The sequence below is a fragment of the Microcebus murinus genome, chromosome 8 (genome assembly GCF_040939455.1).
Source record: "Microcebus murinus isolate Inina chromosome 8, M.murinus_Inina_mat1.0, whole genome shotgun sequence".
Classification (NCBI taxonomy): domain Eukaryota; kingdom Metazoa; phylum Chordata; class Mammalia; order Primates; family Cheirogaleidae; genus Microcebus; species Microcebus murinus.
Window position 1 is genome coordinate 6117249 of NC_134111.1, and position 23495 is coordinate 6140743.

The 23495-nt window shown below is 39.8% G+C and overlaps 1 protein-coding gene across 1 annotated transcript in view; it reads right to left on the reverse strand.

The window, feature by feature from the left end:
* Positions 1 to 23495, reverse strand: part of CNTNAP5 (contactin associated protein family member 5) — a 772432-nt gene that overhangs the window by 145716 nt on the left and 603221 nt on the right. The window contains exon 14 of the mRNA XM_012755965.3: positions 446 to 602. Within this exon, the coding sequence (XP_012611419.2) occupies positions 446 to 602 (157 nt within the window). The remainder of the gene's footprint in view (positions 1 to 445; positions 603 to 23495) is intronic.

Below are 23495 nucleotides of genomic sequence, written 5' to 3' on the forward strand. Positions count from 1 at the left end.
AAATTCCCTTTGCCGTATTGTTATTGGCAGCAAACGGGAAGGCTCCTGCCTGGAGCACAGCCGGAGCACGGAGCACAGTCTGCGTAGCCACGCGTCCCTACCTCCCTCACTCTTTCCCTCAACACCTGCACTCCGCCCATCACAGAAACCCTGACTCAATGGCAACGTTCAATATTACATTCCGTTCCTTTGTTTGAAACGAAAGGTTCAGAATATAAGGAGGGGATGGTGTAACCACGTGACTTTTATGTTACAAACCTCAGTAATAGCCCTAAAAGTAACATGTAACTGGTCATTTTCAAGCTTAAAAAAAAAAAATCACAACCATTAGGAAACTCTAGTTCATATTGAATTTCTCATGCATATCCTTCTCTTTTTGGGAAAGTTTTATGCAGTGATTAATGTGCTGCTTCCAGAGCTGCAGAAAGATCGAGATGCTCATTACCACTCATCCTTGTCAGCGTCGCAGTTGCAAAAGCGGCGAACGTCCAGGCAGCTCTCGTCCAGGCCGCATTCGCACTGCTGGACCCCAGGAGGGGCCCCGCCCCAGTACGGGTGCCTTTCACGGGACCGGCCGAGCCACCAGGTAAACGGTGCTCCATCTGAAAGACAGGGCGTTTCACAGGTCAGGGTGGCACACGCCTAAAATAGCACGGGGTGTCATGGAACTGAGATGAAGATGTCTCAAAAAACATACATGGTCCATCTTCCTTCATTCCTTCATTCCTTTCTTCCTCCCTCCCTCCCTCCCACTTTTGTTCTTTTGTTCTTTCTCTCTCTCAGTCTCTTTCTGTTTATATCGATATTCACATTTATACACACACACATGTACATAGAAACATTTTCACTGAAGTATTTATATGGTCAAATATTGATTAATGACAATGTTCACCGGCAGGGCCACAAACTCTAATTCTTGCCTGATCAGGCCGGTATCGCGATTGAGTAAATTGGGCCAGATTTTAGACCAAAAATAAAATTTCACATATGGATTTAAAAAATAATAATTTCATTTTAAAACTCTTAAAGAGAAAATGACAGCACAGGGCCAGCTTGGCCCGACCTCTGTCCTCAGTGCCGGGCGGGTGCTGTGCCCAACGGCCACTCGGCGCGGGGCAGGGCGCAGGGCTCAGGAGGGAGGCGTCCTCACCGACCTGCCGCCCGCTTGCCATGAGAAGGCTAGTCCCAGGGTGACCATGCCTTCTGGGTGTTTCTTTGTAACAGCAGTCATGAATTCCAAGTTACTATATATGAGGACAAAAACCAAAACCAGCGAAGGCCATGACGTGCGGGCCAACACGCCCCGCGCGGCTGTGCTCAGCCACGGGAAGCTGGCCAGCAGCCTCGACTCCCAGTTTATGCTCGCAGCAGAAAACCATCTCAGTCTTGTTCTTGCCAAGCTTTCTCTTCACAAAGTTTGATTTACTGAAACTTGTGAGATTTACTTTCATGATGAAGAACATTTAAGTAGCTTAGAATTATCATTCAGGAGGCGATACTGTATCCAGGGGTGTAGCTAGAGATGGAGGGGCCTCACCATTAGGCTCAAGGGTGTGAGGCCCGGGGTCCCTTCCGCCATTATTGTCTTATTTCTGTTTGGGTGCTTAAAATGTGCTTATTTTAAAAAATGAAAGAAATATTTATTAAGGGCCATTTTTATCATTAACAATTTTAAGGTAGAACAACAGTATTTAAGGATGTTTTCATGTTGGAACTTTGCCTAATCAAGATGTTAGTTTACATGTAAATCCTTATGTACAAACATGTAACTTACAAATATTTGCTATATACAAACAGCAACAACTTATTCTGAATTGCCTCCACTGCCGATGTTCCCATGGAAGTCAGAGGTAAGTGTCCTGCAGCCTTGGAGCCACATGTGACCTTCTGGGTCCTCGAGTGTGGCTTTTGACTGAATCCCAAAAGGGCTGCACTTGGGGATCTGGAGGGTCACACGTTCCCACCCTTGTCTGCTTTCATGAGGAACACATAGGAGAGGTCCTGTGGGCAGCAGGAGCATCTTAGGGGTTCACAGCACAGACCACCTGAAGGGCTGACTCACCCCAACATAGCACCCTGCACTTCGCTGCTAAAATAGTTCAAGCCCCTTCATTATCTTTTAAGCTAGAATTCCAGTTAGGAATGGCTGTTAACCAGGGGTTCTTTTCAAGAATAATTATAGATGGTATGAATTCATTTCCCTTAGATTAAAATATCTATAAATTCACGACTTCACATGAATTGCTTTCTTCCTAAATCTGTGCTCAGGTAAGTCACAGTCAACGTGGCCTAGAGGGCTGACAGGTTGATTTAGAGCATGTCATCCCAGTGTGTAGTCCGGGCAGCACAAGGGTAAATCATTTTGTATTTGAATATGTTTGCCAATATCAGCTGTGGCCCAAGAATGAAAAGACATCTCTTGACCTCTCTCGTTCTCCACCTGCCAGGCCTGTCATCCCAGAATCTAGAATCCAGACCACAGAGCCAAGTTCCATGTCATCATGAGCTATTTCATTTGTGAACTACCCCAAGGTTGTAAGCATAGTAATAGATTCATTATTAATGAGTTAAGTTCTGAACAACCAATTTGTATATGACTTCTAGTGGATATGTTGCTTTTAGTAGCTTTGTAAACTTCTATCTGGTGTCTTAAGACCCCAGAACTTCCAGTAGCAACCCAGGCTCTCTTTTGTTTTGAATCCATCAATGTCTTCTACCACTTGGACCTCTTGGTGCTTCCCTCCCAATGTCTGGCAATTACTAATAGTTTAAAGTTTGGGTGCCTATAAATTTGTGAGTCGATTAAGAAAATGTTTTATGTGTATATGTACATATATGTGTGTGTGTGTTTATATATGTACACATACACACACATACACACCCCATGTATTACTACTCAGCCATAAAAAGGAATGAAATGATGTCTTTTGTGGTTACTTGGATGGAACTGGAGACCATTATGCCAAGTGAAGTATCTCGTGAATGGGAACAAACACTACATGTGCTCCGTAGTCACTGGAAGCTAAATAATGGGCACACAGCGACACAGAGAGATGCAAAGGACATCGTGAATCAAGAAGGGGGGAAGGGGGGGAGGGGTGGAAACCTATCTGCTGGGTACAGTGAAGACTATTTGGGTGATAGGCACATGAGAAGCCTCAACTTAAACATTATAAAAGATATCCATGTGACAAAAACATTTGTACCCCCTTAATATTTTGAAATAAAAATATGTTGAAAATGCTTTTAACTTATTGACTATCAACAAACAAGGAGAAAGAACAAAATGTGTGTGTGTGTGTGTGTGTGTGTGTGTGGATAGACAGATAGATAAATATATGAAAGCAAGAGGGCAATTGCTAACTTTTCCTCTCGGATGTCCCACCTGTGTGTGTCTGTTCCTGTCGCATACTGGGGTGTTCACAGCAAACGAGGAAACTGAGAATCAGATAGGGGCTTTATTTCCCTTAATTCTTTTTTTTTTTTTTTTTTTTTTTGAGACAGAGTCTCGCTTTGTTGCCCAGGCTAGAGTGAGTGCCATGGCGTCAGCCTCGCTCACAGCAACCTCAGACTCCTGGGCTCAAGCGATCCTCCTGCCTCAGCCTCCCAAGTAGCTGGGACTACAGGCATGTGCCACCATGCCCGGCTAATTTTTTCCATATATATATTAGTTGGCCAATTAATTTCTTTCTATTTATAGTAGAGATGGGGTCTTGCTCTTGCTAAGGCTGGTTTGGAACTCCTGACCTCGAGTGATCCGCCCGCCTCGGCCTCCCAGAGAGCTAGGATTACAGGCGTGAGCCACCGCGCCCAACCTCCCTTAATTCTTGACTCTAACTGGGTGGTCAGGAAGAAAAACTACACCTTAGCTACCAATCTGGGCCACTGTAGAAATTGCATTTTTATTTCTCCTGACAGAAAGTTCTTTCAAAAGTGAAAGAACAAAGAATGATTATAAATACTGGATTTTTAGAATATGCATTTATCCAACAAATTTACTAAGGATAATATTTCAAGCACTATTCTAGGCACTTGGGATGAATCACTTCACAAAACAAAGCAAAACAAAGAAACAGACAAAACATGCCCTCCCTGAGTTTATGTTGTAACTGGGGGAAATAGCATTTAGAAAGGAATGAGAGGTATGGGGGTACAGCAGGCCGGGGATGAATGTGCCATGCAGAAGGACGCGATGCAATTTTACATTGTCCTGGTCGGGGAGGTCTTGATGCAGAGATACTCCCCCAATCCTAAAGGCAGGAGCAAGTCACATGGGGCCACATGGACAGGAGCATCACAGACAAAGGAAACGGAAGCTATGACAAGGCCTAAGAGGAAATCGGGGCATTTTCTAGAATCTATAGACACAAGTTTTTAAACTGCAATTTTTAAAATGTTGCTGAAACTCTAATAGGAAGGTTAACAGAAAAAAAAAAACAAATAGGTAGCAGAAAATAGGTAAAATAGAACTTAGATTGTTCAGGTTCTTGGTCAGAAGCCAAGAATTCACTCTGATGGTGCCAAGGCAAAGTGTATTTATTAGGAAGACATTGAGCTGACACAGAATCATGAACACAAAAGAAATGGATTTGAGACTAAGCATAACCATGTGCAGAACTGGTCCAGTAGGGGATCCCTGCCCGGCTGGCTGCCCCTGAATGTCAAACGCGGAGAGACCGACTCAGCAATGCGCTGCAGCTCCACGACCTCTTCCCTCCGAGGCTCAGGCCAGCAAGCCTGTCACCATCAAGAGAGGTTTCTGTGGCCCCTGCTTTCACAGAACAGCAACCACACCTGTCACCTGCTTCCTGGTCTCTTCCCAGTCAGGGCTTCTCACAGCGGGCTGATGGGTGAGGCCCGAGCTGCCTGCCTGAGTCCCAGCTGGAAGGGAGTTTGGGGATTTGGATTCTCACTTCCTCACTGGGGCAGCAGGACTCACAACACGAATTCTCTCTAGCACAGAAATGCTATTCGAAAGGTGGTGGGCAGGCCTGAATATGGCGCGTGTCCACTACAGAGCTGAGCAGACACCAAGTATCACTTACTGGACCAGTACTTTACACCTCTGAAATCTCAATTTCTTCTATGAAATGGGGTTGTTAATGCAAATATACACCTCTTCGGATGCTTCTAGTAAACAAAGGACTCTATGAAATGTGGTAGGTTGGGGGCAAGGGGGGCAACAGATTTGCTTTGACAGCCAAGAATCTATTCTGCTTGACAAGAAGCAGAATGGGGAACGACGCTGTGCACCCGCGGGTGCCGGCAGGCAGCACAGGTCTCTCCACAGCGAGAGCAACGTCTGCGAGCAACGTCTGCTCCGGGCACTGCAGAGGCCAGCCCTTTGGCACGGCAGCAGTTTTTTCCTCCACAGTCCCAGCAGCCGGGCACTGCAAGGACTTCCACGAAGGAAGGGGACGGCCTGGGAGATTCCACCAGGAGATCCCAGTAGCAGCCTCAGAGGTCTCGGAGAGGTGGCAAGCCCCTTCCTATGCATGATACAGAAAGGGATTACTGTAATACTTTGCATTCCTTCTAAGCATTTGGAAATATTATCATCATGTGACCTTAAGCACACAAATACGATCTGGGTAAATTCAGATTACATATGTATTATATTATTTAAAAAACCTCATAAGAAAATATGTATCTTAGAATGTACAGAGTATGAGATCATAAAAAGTGATCACTTGCCTTTTATTAATACCAAATAGAATAGTATTTTTTAAAAAAATCAATCATACTTACCATGAGGTAATAAAACCAACAATAGGCAATATCAGTGGGTACCTACTAGATTACAGCCAATCTCAAGTGCTCCACATACATTCACCCATGTAATCATCACAGTCCTACAAGGTAGATATTATCCCCCATTTTACAGATAAAGAAACTGAGGCAGAGAAGGATTAAATAGCTGCCTTGAGGCCTTACTGCTAGCAAGTTCAGAATGAGTATTTGATTCCAAGTCTTCTTGCCTAAGAGTCTCTAGGTTTAACCCTTGTGCTACTCCACTATACTCTGCTTTGGGACAAAATAATTCATGGTTGAAAAACTTAAGGCCTTTCAGCAAAATATATATTGGTGAATTTAAGTCATGAGAAATAACTAAAAATATTGTAAGTGATGGATAATTTATTACATTCACTACAACAAAGACGACACAATTAATCAATAAACATCTCTTACCTATCACACATCCCACACAGCCATGATGCCACAGCAGAAAGTAATGTCAGCACTGTGTGCTGGGGCCTTCCCGGCTCTCCCCACCCCAGGCTTCAAGGAGACAACCAGGAGTGACAGTGGCTTTGCTGCAGATACATGCAAGCTGAGAGGAACAGTTTACACCCCATAGCTGGCTTCCTCTTTTCAAATGTTCAATGCCTTTCTGAGTCTTTACTTGCAGTATTTTTATGCCCATTTTTTAAGACATGAATTCCCCCCCACCCAATTTTAAAGTAGCTAGGGTACTTGCCAAACAAGTTAAAGTAGAAAATTTTGCAAAACATTATTTAACCCACTTGGCATTGCAGACTGCATGAGGGTATATGTAGCCTTAGCCCGTAAAACCTCTTGCCAGGGAACTTCAGCACAGTGAGCCTCCTTCCCCCTTAACCAGTGCAGAGCGGAAGCTGAAAGACCTGCAGTCTTTTTCCATCCCTGTCTCCATGGCAGTAACTTCGGGTGTGCTGCACCCCCCCATCTAGACTGTCAGCCACAGGTACTTATGTTTCAGATTATCCTCAATAAGATAATGCAACATAAACTTTGAAAAGAATGTTCACAATTGAGCCAAAGGAAGACAGAAATAAAATGGCATATTCTAGACACCTTATGAAGTGAATTGGAGTTTGGGAGGGAGTATATGTAAGAAAGAGAGTGAGAGAGAAGAACAAAGAAGGAAAAGGAAGAGAAAGAGGAGGGGGAGAAGGAGGAGGAGGAGGTGAGTAGGAGAAGGAAGAAGGAGTGCAATATTGCAACCTTACTTGTGAACTGGGAAATTTGAGCCTTTTTCAACTTCTTTATGAAATGTTTCAGAAAAAGTATTATGTCTGAATTTAAAACACTACAGAAGGTCAAATATAGGAATTTTGCTAATGTGCACATAAGCACACCATCCTGCCCCTAAGATTTCCTAAAGTGGAACGTGCACATGCTATATACGGGGAAATGGTTCAGAGAGAGAGAGAGAGAGAGAGAGAGAGAGAGAGAGAGAGAGAGAGAGAGAGAGAATATGTATATGTTTATAGAAGATATAAACACAAACTCAACTTGTACATGTTTAGTTCAAATTATGATTTTCCTAATGTAGGAAATTTGGGATAATTCATGAAACAGGTTAGTTGCACAATTTTATGGCTTAATCACTATGAGCTGTTGAACAGAATTCAAATTGGACATCCCTCTTCAATCTTGCAATTGTTTAAATTAAAGTCTTGACAACCTGGAAAACAGTGAGCACAATAGACTCCCAATGATGCTGTTATGAACAGTCCAAGCAAAATTCCTACCCAATGGCAGAATGAAGCTGCAAAGGTCTATAAATGTGTGGAGACAATGCTGCTATATTGAGAAGTTGCTGTTTGTTGTTATTGTCTTCCTTTATTTCACTTCTGAGTTTAGAAGTAATATATACGCATAGCCTTAGATTCTGGCAAACTTAATATGCCAAACTGGAAGAGTTTTAGCATTCATTTCTTTTCCTCTTACAACTTCAGACTTGTCTATACTGATCAGCAAATAGAAAAAAATTCTATAGGGATTATAAAGAAGTGTATAGAAAGATCGATGATGCCCGTACCTCCGAGGCATAATATAGTCCGGAACATAAAGAGATATAAAGTTGGATGAGAAAAATAAAGGGAATCATAAACTCTGTTTTGGACCAGCTAATTCTCTAACTTCCCACCCATAAACGTAAGTGCTTACCGCATGCCCTTCAGTGTTCACTCGGGAAGTCACCCCTAATGCCATCTCCACTTGCCCTTCTTCTCTCCGCATATAAACCCCATCAGGTTCACGCTGCCCTGTCCCAGCTCAGAACCAATTACTGGCAGTGTAACCCTGACTCCAACGCCTATCTTTGCCCCCTTCAAACATGGCGCCTTGTTGTCCCTGCAATTTAGACAGTGGTTTTCCTTAATGGTGAGAGTCCCTCCTCGTCTCTTTAAGTCTCAATGCCACCCACCCACGTTTTCAATAAGAAACTCTTCATGGAACTTTGGCGAAACTACTCCCATGTCTGGTCACTCAACTGTAACCTGATTCGGCCAGATCTTGTACCCCTTTCTCACAGCTTCCATCCACAGAAAGAGAAAAGACTGGAAGGAAGCTTTGTGTGTGTCTGTGTGTGTGTGCATTTATAGGTACGTACTGCATATGGATTATGAATGTATATATAAATATATGATTCATAAAATGATATAATTAAGTATAACAGTATAAATTACATATATTATCATTGCATTGAATTATTTTTTTATTCTATTCTTTGTAAAGGTCATCATGGTATGATATATCACTGATACAAATTTTAGTAGATTTTTGTTACCCTAAAGGGGCTGATAACATTTAGGAGAAGGTCGGGTACACAGCCAAGAGTAACGTAAGTCAGAGTGAGATCACTGTCCAAATAGATCAGCCAATAAAATTCCAGAGTAGCCCCGAGTGAAAAACTATGACTTTCGTCCAGGAGCCCTGGGACAGGTTTCACGAGAATGGTGGCATTTGATGAGAAGCTTTGTGCTGAGGACTTTGGCAAACGGCATCATGGGGCAAGAGTTTATGCAGGTAAGAGCCACAACGAAGGGGCGTCTGATTTCACCACAGCCTCTTTAGGAAGTGACTGCTTGGAATAATGAGATTTCTGCACATACTAACATTTTTTATTTCATTTATTGTAGTTAAACATTGTTGGCTTAAAAAATAAGTGTAGAGAAAGATGCCACCAAAGTCATAAGGCCAAGAAATTACCAGTGATTGCAGCAAATGCCTCACTGTAGGAACAAAATACAAATCATCAAAGTACTACTTTTGAAAAGAAGCTTCTGTCAACCAAAGAAAGTATTTTATATACTCATTTTCTCTAAATAGAATTTCATTTCTGAGGAGACATTTAGTCAGAAAGAAAAACAACCTCATCCATATCAGAAAGTAATGGCAGGCATTCATCAAAGTCAATCTTGGTCTCGCTGCTCGCTGGTCAGGATCATTAATTCAGAACATATGTCTAATAGTGTGATTAAGGGCTAGTCAGTGACATTAGGAATTAACATTTTTATAATGTTGTTCAATGTTCTCTTCTCCCTGCCTATTTAATTGAAGTGAGCCCAAAAGAGAGAGGTGGAAATGGGAAAGATTAATGATACTGTCTCTCAAAACAAGTGACAAAAGTCACTTTGATGGGACCATCTGCAGATGGACTGGACAAAGCTCTCTAGAATCTACCACAGGTATGCTTCGTGGTTAAACAAAGAGGGGGACAAAGTGATTAGCTTAAACGATTCTATTGGCATTGTGTACATTTTTGTGGGAGAATATAAAAATACTTTTCATTTCAATAATTTTTTTCTGAAGAGCTATAATGAAGAATCCCAATAAGGTTAAATGACTTGTCCAAGGTCACACAGCACCGGAGGACTCTAGTCCCCTAGGACTCTGCAGTGGATTGGCTGCTGTCCTGAACACCCAGCTTCACAAAGACTCACAGACTTTTTGATGTGCTGAAAACATACTGAAATACTGTGAGCCCCAGGGATGAAAATGAGACACTATTATAAACTGGTAGGAACTGACAATAATAAAGGAATGACACAGCATTGGAGTAAGATCTTCAGTTTACTACACAATTGCTCTGATATGACAAACTTAAAAGCAGTCATTTCCAAATGTGAGGTGACAAAAATGGACAAGGACTACCACATGCACATCAAACTGTGATGTGATAAGAAATAAACTCTTATTGTATTAAGCTGCAGACATTTGGAATGGGGCAAATTCATGACTATAGCGCAGCTCAATCTATACCATTAATACAGTAGAAAAAAAAGCGTTGGAAAGTAAAATACCTGATGCCTGCACACAATCATAGAAATTGAGAATCATAATTAATTTGGATACTAAGGTTAATGCATATATGTATACCTATGATACTAATAAAAACACCTAGCAATCATTGAGCATTTAAAATATTCCAGGCAGTTTTACGTACTTTTTATGTCTTCGTTCATTCAATCTCTACAACAACTCTGTGAGGTAAATATAATACTTTTATATCCATTTTGCAGATAAAGAAACAAAGGCATAAGCATTAATAGAAGTGAAAATACTCACTAATAACTCAGCTAGCAAATGACAGACCCCAGCCACAGCCACACAGATCTTTTTTTGTAGGTGATTTCATAAAACAAAAGGCTTGTTTCCACTACTGCTTCATCCCCCAGAAGTTATTTTCACAGCATTCAAAGGGACTTCTAAAATGAGTATCAGATGATTTATCTCTAATTAAAATCCTACAGTATCCCTGACACGAGAAAAAATCCCAACTCATCACCGTGGCCCACGAGACCCCACACGGGGAGCTCTCAGCCTCCTCTGTCCGGCAGCCCAGCCCGGCGCGGCCCTGCTGCTGCGGCGCCTCCAGCCTTCGCAGATGCCGTTCCACGTGCGCGCTGCGAGATCTCTCTTCCCAGCGGCGCACGATACAGAGGCTGATGGTGTTCTGGCTTTGGACGCTGAAAGTGCTGATAAATCTCACCTCTTCCCACTTACGCCTATCTAAAATGCTCCAGAATCACTCTGTTCTCTGTTACGTTCTTAGAAGTACTTACTGATACCTGCAACCGTCCTTTTGTTGATTTTTATTTTTCATATTTTTCTTTTCTTTTTTTTTTTCTAGTCAAAACTTTATTGCTGGGCATTCATGTTGTTTTACTTCAGTGGTCAGTACAGAAAAGAATATCTTTAAACATAAATACCACATGCATTGATGATTATTTCCTTAGGTTAGATTCCTAAATGATTTAAGGTTTTGTTATAAATTGCCAAATTATCCCAGAAATAATCAGCCGACCAGGTTGCCTAGCTCGTCATACCTTCTTCAGTGTGGAATATTTATTAAACACAAACATCTTTAGCAGACCACTGCGGGTAAAAATGGTAGATTATTTAAATTGAATTATTTTTTTTACTCAGTAGTGAGGCTAATCATTTTTTTCAAACATATACTGGTTAAATTTTTATGTCTTTTCCTTTGTTAATTGACTAATTGTCTCCCTTGCTCATTTATTTTTTGTTAATTTATACAAGTATTTTATGTACATAGATATTAAAGCTTTATCATCATTAGGTAAGTATTGTTCTCATTTTGTTCACTTTCGTTTCAATGTGTTTTGGCATTTCTTGTTTTAAAGTATAGAAGTTCTTCATTTTATGTAGAAAAATCTATCGATTTTGTTGTGTGGTTTTTCCTCTCAATCTTTACATATTCCTCTAGCTTAATGGTTTTGTATTTATAATTAATTTTTTATTTATTTGGAATTTATGTTTTGAGACTTGTTCACTAGTACATACCCAACATATAAAATGGTGCCTGGCTCGCACTAGGAACTAAATATATATTTGCTGAAAGAACAAATGGCTAAACACCAAGAAAAAGACACATCAACCTTCAAGGATTGTCCGCATATGACATTAATGTCTTTGTTTTCTATATAGGTATATTTACCTGTGATGATTTAGGGTATGACTGAAGAAATCAGGTATTTTTGTCATTTTAGTGAGAGCCCCACAAAGTGACACATGTTAAGCCTTTGAATAAATGCTTGCTATACAGCATTTATTCTTACACAGAAGAGACCACCATACATAAAGGTGTTCACAAAGCAGTTCATTCATGTATTGAACAAAATGATATAAAACATTGACAATGGACAGGACACTTTGCTGATTACGGCATAAAATACAAAACAGGTATGAGTCCTGCCATCAAAATCCACACAATGTAGCAAATGAGGGAAAGAAAATGTTAAAATTTAACTTTAATGCAAGTTAGAATGCAATAAATTTGAAGTGAAATTTTAAGCACATGTAAAAAGTCATGGGGTGAAAATGGCTCATGTTGAGTGGAGAGATGAATTCTAGGGGAAAAAATCGAAAGTCATTCCTATTAATCTTATGAATACACCTGCCATTTCTGTTTTCCAGCCAGTGAAGGAAAACTGGATTTCCATACCATTAGCATTCAAAAGAAGGCTCACACAACATATCTCATTCAGTCCTTCGGACAGCTTTGAAGACTTTCATTCTCATTTTACAGATAAAGAAATGGAAGCTAACAATGGATTAGCAAATTCCCTAAAATCACACAGAAGGGAAGACTTGAATTTTGATCTTATGGCTCAAAGCTCCAATAATGTTTTTACATATCATGTGAAACTTGGCCTTATTACACATAGAAATAAAAAGCTACCATAAGTCTTTACAGCAACTGTTTCTGAGTAAATATTAAAATAGTATACATCAAATAGTCATGACATTGGTAAACTGTAGACTGTTACTGAGTGTGCATCCCCAACCCTCCTGAGGGTATTCCCAGTGGTACTGGCTCCCCAACTGATTTATCGGGAAAACAAACAACCCCCCCCCAAACCTTTTGCAGAAACAAATGTTCTAATAAGTACTCTTGTTTCTAACAAGTCCAATTGGCTGAAATGCCTGTAATTTTGCTCAATAGCCACCTAAGGGAGTAACTGGTTAATCATGTAACCAGTTGAAATTTTCCTCTAGAAATCTTAGATCAGTGTTTCTCAAAGTGTAGCCTTTGGCACTTGAATCAAAATAATATGGTATGCTCCTAAGACCACAGGTTTGTGGAGCCTTCCCACACATTCAGGGAGTAGGGCCCATTTCTGTCATTGGCACCAGCTGACTAAAATTTTACCCTAAATTTTACATACTAAAATTTTAGAATCACGAAGTTTGAACTTTATTCAAAATTTCCAAGCCTCCCCACTCTTTCTTGAAGAATTCTTGTTTGATGACACCACAAATTGCTAAGTACTAATGAGCTACTTCGTTTTAGGTTTAATTCTGATATCATAATACATGTATTAGGTTAATTAGTTCCAGCTAAAGAAAGGTATGATGACACAAGGAGACAAATAAATATAGACTAAAAATAAAGTTTGACTTGTACCAGAGGAAAGGCCACCAAACTAATGTATTGATTAATCAGGTTACATTTGCAGCCGCTGCCCGGCACCAGCATCACCCCCTCAGCTCCGCCTCAGATCACCAGGCATTAGGTGCTCATGAGGAGCAGCAGCCCAGACCCCTCCCATGCGCAGTTACAGCAGGGCTCCTGCTCCCATGAGAGTCTAATGCCGCCGCGGTCCGACAGGAGGCGGAGTTTCGGCAGTGATGTGAGCGGTGGAGAGCGGCTGCCAATACAGATGAAGCTTTGCTCGCTGGCCTGCCGCTCACTTCCCGCTGTGTTGCAAGTTCTTGACAGGCCACAGACTGGTACCGGCCCATGGCCCAGGGGTTGGGAACCACAGCCTTATACAATATTAAGACTAATTATATGTATGAAATTCCATTTTCCCAATACTTCCAAAGACTGACGAATATTGATCACTTATTATCCTATGTGTGTGTGTGTATGTATATATTATTAATACATACATGTTCTCCCAGAGCTCCGAATCTTGACTTAAATAAGGAATTCAATAAATCAATAATTTTGTGCTAAATAAAGTGAAAAAGGAGTGAATGTTGTATTGCTAATCAAAAGGCCATCGTGATCATTGATGTCAACAGACCCACCTCCCAGTCATCTTTACCATTTATTAAGACAACAGCTAACCCAGTGTCGTTCATATCATGAGGTTTTCAAACAGGCTATAGATTCCTCATGGTGATGGCATATTTTGTGGAGTTTTTGTGTTGAAAAATATGCAACAGAGGGTGAGAATGCTTATGTAAGGCAAATGATATTTCCTATAGTTTTATCAATGAATTCACTGTAAATTGTAGAAAGTTTGAAATAAATACTCTTTAGTTGAAACATACTAAATTCAGTATGTTTTTCTCATAAAAAATAAATTTGGTGTGCATCTTAGTCCATTTAGGTGGCTATAACAAAACACCATAAACTGAGTGGTTTATAAACAACAGACATTTATTCCTCACAGTTTTGGAGGCTGGGAAGTCCAACCTAAAGGTAATTTGCATGTCTCAGAGGGCCTGCCTAGTGGCTCAGAGACGGTGCCTCCTCCTTGCTGAACTTGCATGGTGGAAGGGCCAAGGACCCCTCCCAGGCCTCTGTTATAAGGGCACCAGTGCCTCTCGCCAGGGCTCACCTCATAGCCAATCACCTCACAGAGGCCCACCTCCTCCTTACACCATTACACGGGCGGTTAGGTTTCAGCACATGAATTTGGGGGGAACAAAAATATTCAGACCATAGCATTATGATAGCATTTTATTAATAATTTCTATGGAAATTTAAATAGCTGCTGAAAAGAGACAAGTAGTGTGGAATAAATAAGTAAGTTTGGCAACCAAGATTTAATTCTGCAGTTTCTCTTCTAATCTCTTCACAATTTTTGCCAATACTTTATCTTGAGCTCACCCATCATAAAACAAAACGAAATCACATTTCCAGCCAGGCACTCGAGAAAGCTGTAATACTGATTCCTGACAGGCTATTTACTTTTGAACACATTTTTAAAATTTCTTTGTTTGTTTTAAGTAAAATACACTAAGATGGAAAACGTATTCAGAGTAGAAGAATAAATTTTCAACCAGATGTTGAACAAAGAAACCTAAAAGGAGGGAGGATATGCTATGTTTATCTAATAGACTCTTGAATTGCTTTATCCAGTCAAGAATTGCCTTCCTCTACACACACACACACACACACACACACTCACACACACACGTGTGCGCATGCACACATACACCCCTACATGCTCTTTCTTGCCAGAGTTTGCCAAAGTGTCCTTATTCCTTTTTTATTTCCTCTTTCTTCCTTTCTTTGGTTGTTTTTTCTGTCTCCATCTCTGTCTCTGCCCCTGTCTTTCTCCCTTCCTATCTTTCCTTCCTCCACCCTTTCCCCACGTCCTTTCCCCAAGTTGTTTTGATCTCTCTTGCTCCCCTTTCCCTCCCCAGATCCCTTTCTTTGATCCTCTCAAACAATAACTCTTCATTTCTTATTTTTAAACACAAGAATGCAATCACAGATTCAATAAAAACTAATCACAACTCTATCTACAGTATTCTGTTGCAGGTGGTTAGTAGGCATTATCTGGTATGATAAAAGAAAAAAAAAAGAAGAAGAAGAAATAAAAGAAAAGAGCCAGTAAGAAATGTGTAAATACCTACATGAATCATGTTTCCCTTCAAATTCCTTATAACAGGTGGGCAAACACGTCAAAGAAAGCATGAAAGAGACAGAGTGGGTTTGCTTTTCACAATGCTAATGAACAAACAAAAATCCTCTGTTCATTTGTTTCTGTACTTGGAACATAACTGATGGCTGCAAGTCTAATATTCATTAGAGATCTGAACAAGGCACAGGCAGAAAGTTGATGGAGCCCACCGATCACACCCATTAGGAAGTGTTGCAAACAGTGCGAGGCAGCAACAGAAGAAGAATGGGCACAGAACAGCTCTTCTAATGAATAAAATATGAAGAACTTCGCAATTACACAGACCAGAGAGAAGTGACCAGAGGATCATCAGCATAATGATAGTAATAAAAATAGGATTTCATGCCTGTGTCTCCTATTGCACATTCCGAAATCTGAATAATATGTATTAACCTACTCTCCTACTTATGATTATTTGTAGGGTACATAACCAAAAGTAAAGCCAAGCTATGGATTTCTTGCCTTCAAGGATTTTTGGTTCCAAGATAGCCCACAAAGGTCATTTCATTATTCTGAAAGATATTCTATAATCATAAAATACATGGAAGTGGTAATTTTGGTTTATAGGCAGGAATATACCATTTAAAAGAATATTTCACATTTTGAAAAATTAGATAAAATGACCAATTGATATAACAGATTAATTTTATGTGTCAATATAAAGTAATTTTCAAAAAAAAAAAAAAAACTGAAAACATTGGCTAGTGTTTACTCAGGACTTACAATGCCCTTGCTGCTGTGTTTCCACATCATAGAAGGTGAGAGCAAGAAATGAGGTTATGAGAGGTTGACAGTAACCTACTTACGGGCAACGATGATTAGTAATTGTTATATGACTAGCATATATTATTTATTTAAATAATAATTGAATAAGATATATATCTTTGTAGATATATATGTCGGTATACACACACCTCCAAAACACAATAAAAAATTGTCCTTATTAAAAGATTAGTAATAAGGATTACTCCAATATAATTCCCTAAAAGATAAATTATTTTACCTAAGATTTAAGGCAGGATTATTACCAGAATACTTGCAGTGACATTGCTCACAGCCAGGCATATATTTTTTCAGCTAACATGGTTCAGGTCTCCATTCTTCAAGAAGTCACTTTGTTGCTATCCTAAGAAAAAGCTAAGCAATTGGAAAATAACATGATATACTACATTAGCACTCAACTCTGGGGCTGGCAAACCTGCTCCTTGTCTCTCGTCAGGGTACACCATTAACAGTGGCTGCCTTCTAGGATCTCAGTCAATAGAAACAAGTCAATTAAAGGGCCTTTTAGTTGACAGAGACAGTTAATGCATTGTTGGCTGCTCTTAGTAGAAGACTAGAATCAAATTAGAAAAATAAGCATATTTTTCTAAAAAAATCATCTCTGAGAGTTACAGGTTTCCAGCATACTGCAAGTCAAGCTAGATCTAAGATCTAGGATTTGATTCTGGTTATACAGAAAATATCTCAAAATAGAGAGTATTATTGTATCCTATGTATCTCTGGTTATTCTGGAATTGTGAATAGCAACTATCATATTCCACCAAATGTGGTAAAAAGAGGTCACCATTGATAGTAAGTTTTATCGTTATTTTATGTACCACTAAGAAATAAAAACTTCTGCTAGTTCAACGAGATAAACCATTGATTGTAAGATTCATTCCAATTTCTGAGATATGAAATGTAAAACAAAATTTGGTTTTGATTCCATTTACATATATAGTTAAGCTTCCCATGACTCATTTCATGTGCAATGAATGTTCTTTTTTATCAAGTCAGGGAATTGCTTAGTATTCATATTTTGTTTGTTTTACATATAATAAAGATAAAGGAAGATGTCTACAACAGAAAACAATAACAGATGGTCATGCTGGAAACTCAGACTTGTGGGGGGAGGGGGAGAAAGGGCATTTATTGAAACCTTAAAATTTGTACCCCCATAATATGCCAAAATAAAAAAAAAGAAAAAGAAAAGAAAACAATAACAGCAAATCCACCAGAATTCTATTAATATTTTCTTATGAACAATAATCACTGTTTGGCTTAAATTAGACATTAATGCAAATGTTTCTTTAAAAAAGGAAGGGAAAGAAAGAAATAAAAAAGAAAAAGAAAGAAAAGGGAAGGGAAGGGAAGGGAAGGGAAGGGAAGGGAAGGGAAGGGAAGGGAAGGGAAGGGAAAAGAGAAGAGAAAGAAGAGACGAGGAGAGGAAAGGAGGGGAGAGGAGGGGAGGGGAGGGGAGGGGAGGGGAGGGGAGGGGAGGGGAGGGGAGGGGAGAGGAGAGGAGAGGAGAGGAGAGGAGAGGAGAGGAGAGGAGAGGAGAGGAGAGGAGAGGAGAGGAGAGGAGAGGAGAGGAGAGGAGAGGAGAGGAAAAAGAAAGGCAGGCTACATGACGTAATGGATGTATTAATTAGCTTCATTTTTGTAATCATTTCACATTTTATACCTACATCAAAACATCATGTATATCTTAAATATATATAATTTTGTCAACTGTATCTCAAAGAAGCTGGAAAAATATGACTCCTAAATTCATTATGAAGCATAAATAAAGACTGTCCTAGTAAAAATAGAAAATAAAAGTCTGAAAATTTTAAAATTCAATCTTGACAGTGAAAGAGAAAAGAAAGAAACCAACAGTTATACCTTTCTTACAAAAAGAAGGGACTTTACAAATCCATAGGAGAATAAAATGAATTTTAAATATTTTATTTGGAAAGAAATTTTTTATGTGAGACCTTTATTAGGAGGACATAAAAACAGTTTGCTGGAAAATGCCCTCAATACCACACCTACCAATAAGGCAATACAATGAATTTCACATGGAAGGATTTCTTAGGGGGAAATTTATTTGGTGGAATTTCTTGAGAGTCCTTTGAAAAAAACTAAGGCACAAATGTTGGCAAGGCAATGTGTACAGCCAGGGAGAAGTGCTCAAATTTCTGGCTTGAGCTTAAGAGTGAAATTAAGAAACACATCAGCTTAAGGAGCTGATTAGCAATGGAGCTGTTGGGGTGGGCCTGGTCCAGTGTGACTGGTCTCACAAGAAGGGCAGGGACACCAAGAGTGAGAGCACAGAGACAAGACCAGGTGAGGACACAGCAGGTACCACCTGCAAATCAAGAGAGAAGCCCCAGAACGGAACCAACCCTGCCGACACCTTGACCTTGGACTTCCAGCTTTGAGAACCGTGAGAGAATAAAGTGCTGTTGTTTGAGTCACCCCATGCATGGAATTTGGTTCAGTAGCTCCAGCAAGCTAAGCCAGATCCCATATGGAGAAGCACGGTGCTCTACCAAATACCTAATAATGTGGAGATAGCTTTAGAATTGCCCACTTCCCAAAGACTTGAAGAGTTTTGTGGTACATGCTAGAATAATCTTATAGTGCCTTAGACAGACTTTTGGTAGGAAAATGAATGTTTAAGGTGATTCTGGTTCAGTGTCAGATGGAAATGAAGAATGTGTTATTGGAAATTCGAACATGATCTATCTGATAGATCTAATAGAGCTATCTGGCTGCACGTATGTGTTATCATTCAAGAAAAAGGAAGAAGGATGTCAAAGTGACCCCAAGATTGGAAGGGCCATCACTGCTGCCATCGTCCTGGATGGCACAGGTGCAGGGCTCAAGGGTGCCTCCAGCTCATTTTTAGAGGGGGGGGGCACCTCAGTTTCAGCAGCCCCGGCTGCCACTACCCAAGGCCTCAAGGGGTGAACTGACACCTAGGACCTCAGAGGTTGATGTTGCCACCTTAGCGGGCCTGTAGGATGGAGCATCAAGCAAAAAATATTTTAGCGCTGTACAGCCTAATGGAATTCATTGTATTAGGAGTTGGACTTGCTTGGGACCCCTGACCCCCACCTTCTTCCTATTCTCCTTTTTGGAAGGGGAATGTCTGCCTTATGTTGTCCCACCATTGTGTTTTGGAAGCAGATAACTTGTCTGGTTTCCCAGGTTCACAGCTGGAGAAGGAATCATATATGGAATCACATCCATATTTGATTTAGATGATGTTTCAGTGAGATTTGGGACATGGAGTTGATGCTGAAATGAGTTAAGACTTTTGAGATGTTGGGATGGGTTGATTGTATTTTGCATGTGATAAAGGTATAAATTTCGAAGGTCCAGAGAGTAGAACGTTATGAGCTGAATTGTGTCCTTCCCAAATTTGTATGTTGCAGTCCAAACCCCAGTACCTCAAAATGTGTCTGTATTTGGACATATGTTCTTTGAAAAATAATTAAGTTAACATATGACTGTTCATGTGGGTCTTAATTCAGTACTCCTGGTGTTCTTGTAAGGTCTCTGCCCCAGAAGAGACACCAGGGATGTGCACACAGGAAGGAAAGACCACTTGCGGGCTGAGCAAGAAGGCGGACGTCTGCAAGGCAAGGGGAGAGGCCTCACGATGAGCGATGAGCGTGCTCGGCCAGCACCGTGGCCTTGACTGCCAGCCTGGACAACTGCCAGAGCATACGCTTTTGTCCTTTAAGACACTCAGTCTGTGGTATTTTGTTATGGCAACCCTGGTAACCAAATCAACACTGTTTAGGATTCCTCCTGATTCCCCAGAGTTTTGAATTTTAAAATCCCCAACACATTGAAGGAAAACTTTAATTTCCCTTAATTATTTAGGGGAATAGTGGTGTTCATGAAAATACATAGAACAACATAATTTTAGTTTGCTGGTGTGTTTTCAAAACTAATCTAGATGGCCCATGTGATTTCTGCTTTTTCTTTGTTTGATTTGTCTGTCTTCTTCCAATGCCCTGCATTTAATTCTTATGGACAAACAAGGTGGGAATCTCTTGGTCAGCTCTATGTGCTGTAAGATCTGCCCAGCACCCGGCGTGGAGAGGGAGTTGGGCAGAGGCAGAGGTGAGTGCTGGCATAACTCTCTCCTTCTATCTGCACATCGGGTTTGCCTGCCCACGCCAAGGAGGTGCCGTACTGCTGGGGAAAGATCTAAATGGAAGATGCGCCAAAGAGCAGAGAACAGCCTTATTTGGGTTGATAATGAAAAAGGCAATTTGTACCATCTTAAAGTATATTAAATAAGGAAAAGATAAGAAATTATAAATTACATTTTCAGTAAGATCCAGTAGAATATAAACTAATCATCATCCTTTAAAGAAATTTAACATTCTATTTTCATAGGTAAAGGGTTACAGGTACACAAATGATTTATTTGTCATTTTGAAATTGTAAAAGCACAACAAATGTATTTGCTATAGCAAATTGACTTAAAGTTGAAATTTTAATTTCTGAATGTTGTATTTTGTATTTCTAAGGCTCTCGGCAAGGCTTGTTCAGGAAAAATGAAATTCCTGGCTGTATATTTTCTCTAACTCTACTAAAATAGCTCTCAAAGCAGTAGAGTCACCTGAAAATTTAAAATAAAATTTAAAAAGAGATTTTTATAAGTCATTTTAAAATTTCGTCTTAGGGGGAAAAAAATAAGTTGTTTCCGGAAATACAATCAGCTGCTGAGTTATTTCTGGTTAAATCAATTGTATACTTTAAACTCATCAGAGCAGAGTGCGGAGTAGGAGAAGCAGCCAGATGTGACTACAGCTTCAACTTGGGAAAAGGGAACACATGTTTGCAGAAAATATGCAAAGGAGGAAACCACTAGATTTTTCAACAGCTTTAGTGACAATATTTGGCAGCTGAAATACTTCAGTTACATACTCTGAAGACAACTAATAAATTAGTGTCAACACAAAACATCTAGGCTGCACAAAGCTCCTTTGCAGATGAAGGAATTGAAGCCCAGTTTCGGGAATTGGTCTCAAGATGCGGGATCAGCATGCAAAACCAGACACCTTGGGACTCTGCAGGCACACAGGCAACCTTAAATGCACAGACAACAGGAACTGTCCCTGAGCTAAGAGCCTTGCTCCCATCTCATCCCCACTGCCTGACTTGGCTGTCTGTAACTTCGAATTCGAGTCTGAGAGAATTTCAGTAGCCAAAGTCTCCATTCTCTCCTTCTTTTTCCACCACTCTCCCCAAAGACATCATCTGTTTTAGGCAAAGTAAACCATAAATCATCTACCATCAAGATTGTGAACACTGAGTTCTTGTTTCTAAGACCAACCTTACTGCTTCATATCAAAATCTCATCCATATACTCTGCTAAAATCTTGATAAAAATGTTGAGTAAGACAAACTTTTGGGAGGGGCATTTGGCAATAATAAAAATCTTAAAAATCCACTCCTAGATATCTTTCTTAAAATTTCTCGATAAAAATATTCACTCTAGTGTTGTTGAGTGTAAAAAAAATGAAATATAATCTAAGTGCCTCAACAGAGAAATTATAAAATAAATTGTTATATAACCACAAGAGGATTTATTATCACCTTGTAAATTAAAAAAAAATGATGGATGTTTTTTCAAATGTTTATGGTGAAGTTGCAAAACAGAAAGAAAATTGAATTTAAATGTCCATTTTTATATACCAGATATCAGAACAAATAAGTCTTCTCCATCCTCAATTCCATGGTAAGCTTGTTTGTATTTGTATCCTTCAGTCAAACACAAAGTTAAAGAAGAACAAACCAACTACCTCTATTGAAGGCGTAAGAAATCTGTGAAAATTCTAGCCCCAATTCCCTTTAAGTCTCACAGTTCATTGAGACCAGCATCCCTTCGGTTGTTGGTGTCAAATTTTCCCAATTTTGCAAAAGTTAACATCTTTTTATAAGCTACAACAGAGTCATACATGGTGCATCTTTCAATTCTTTAAATTGCAGATTCCAGGCCTTGATGTCATATGAACTAAATCAGAACTTCTGGGGACAAGGCCTAGAAATCAGCATTTCAGTGAGCTTTTCATGTGATTCTTATGCACATCAGGGTTTGGGGGACACCATGTCAAGTCGATGCTTTCACATTTATCTGTGTTTCAATCTGTCTAAACCAATATTTATTGAGTGTCTCTAGGCGCCGCTCCTATTCTCCAGGCTAAAGTGCAACATTCAACACTCCTCAATTATTCCCAGAATGTTAAACTGATACATATTCCACAGTTCCATCCTGAAACGGAAACCTTCCCTAGGTTGGAAGTGATGCCAGTGTGGTAGCGTGCAGCCTCTGGTCTTCAGTGCGGCCCTACACGGCATGCACAACCCCTCTCCTTTGAATCACCACCACAACGCAAATCAAATTGGATTCTAACAATTTTAATTTTCCACCCTACTCTGGAAATGGCATCATTTGCTATCATGGTTAAAGGAGATGGTGATCCTGATTAAAATAATTATATAGTGGGAGCTTGGCCATATGAAAATAAAGCGTGGAGGATGATCATCTAGAGATTAAGAACTGTTTTCTAAAGGATAAGCACCCGGAATACTTAGGCAGGGGATGATTATGAGTAACAGGAAGAAATTAGGCAAAGGAACATTTTGCACTGAATACCACAGAAGTTTTGCCAGACTAGCCCTAATTTAGAGTAGGATGATTTCCCAGGAGATGGATATTTATCCACAGGTTGTTGGAAATTGCAAAGAGACCAACAGCCTAATTTTATTTCTTCTCATCTTAAGTAGGTACCATGCCAGAAAAATCCATCAGCTAATCAATATCTATTTACTCTTCATGGAGCAGTTGCCTATTCTGAAAAATGTGTGTATGCTTTTGTTTTCTATTCACCTAGGCACCCCTGGTATCTAGCATGAATCTTTATACATGACAGGTGCTTGGCTGTTGATTGTTGTTTAAGTATGGAAGGAATATAAAGAAATGTACAGTTTTTCACTGTCCTCAATTTTTCCCTTCCCTAGTGTAATTAAAAAAACAAATGCACATTGATACAGTGAGATCCTATTAAAGATATTTGGAGTTTTCAAGTATTACATAAGTGATAGCTTCTGCTACCCTTACACCTAATCTATTCAGCAATTTCATTGAGGGAGGCATTCTATAAATGAATTTTTCAAATAATAAATGTGAATTTTACATCATGCATTTTTAAGAAAAAAATAATGATAGTAATATATTTTCATAGACATTTTTAAACTATCACAAACTTTCTTAAATAATATATGGCCTGA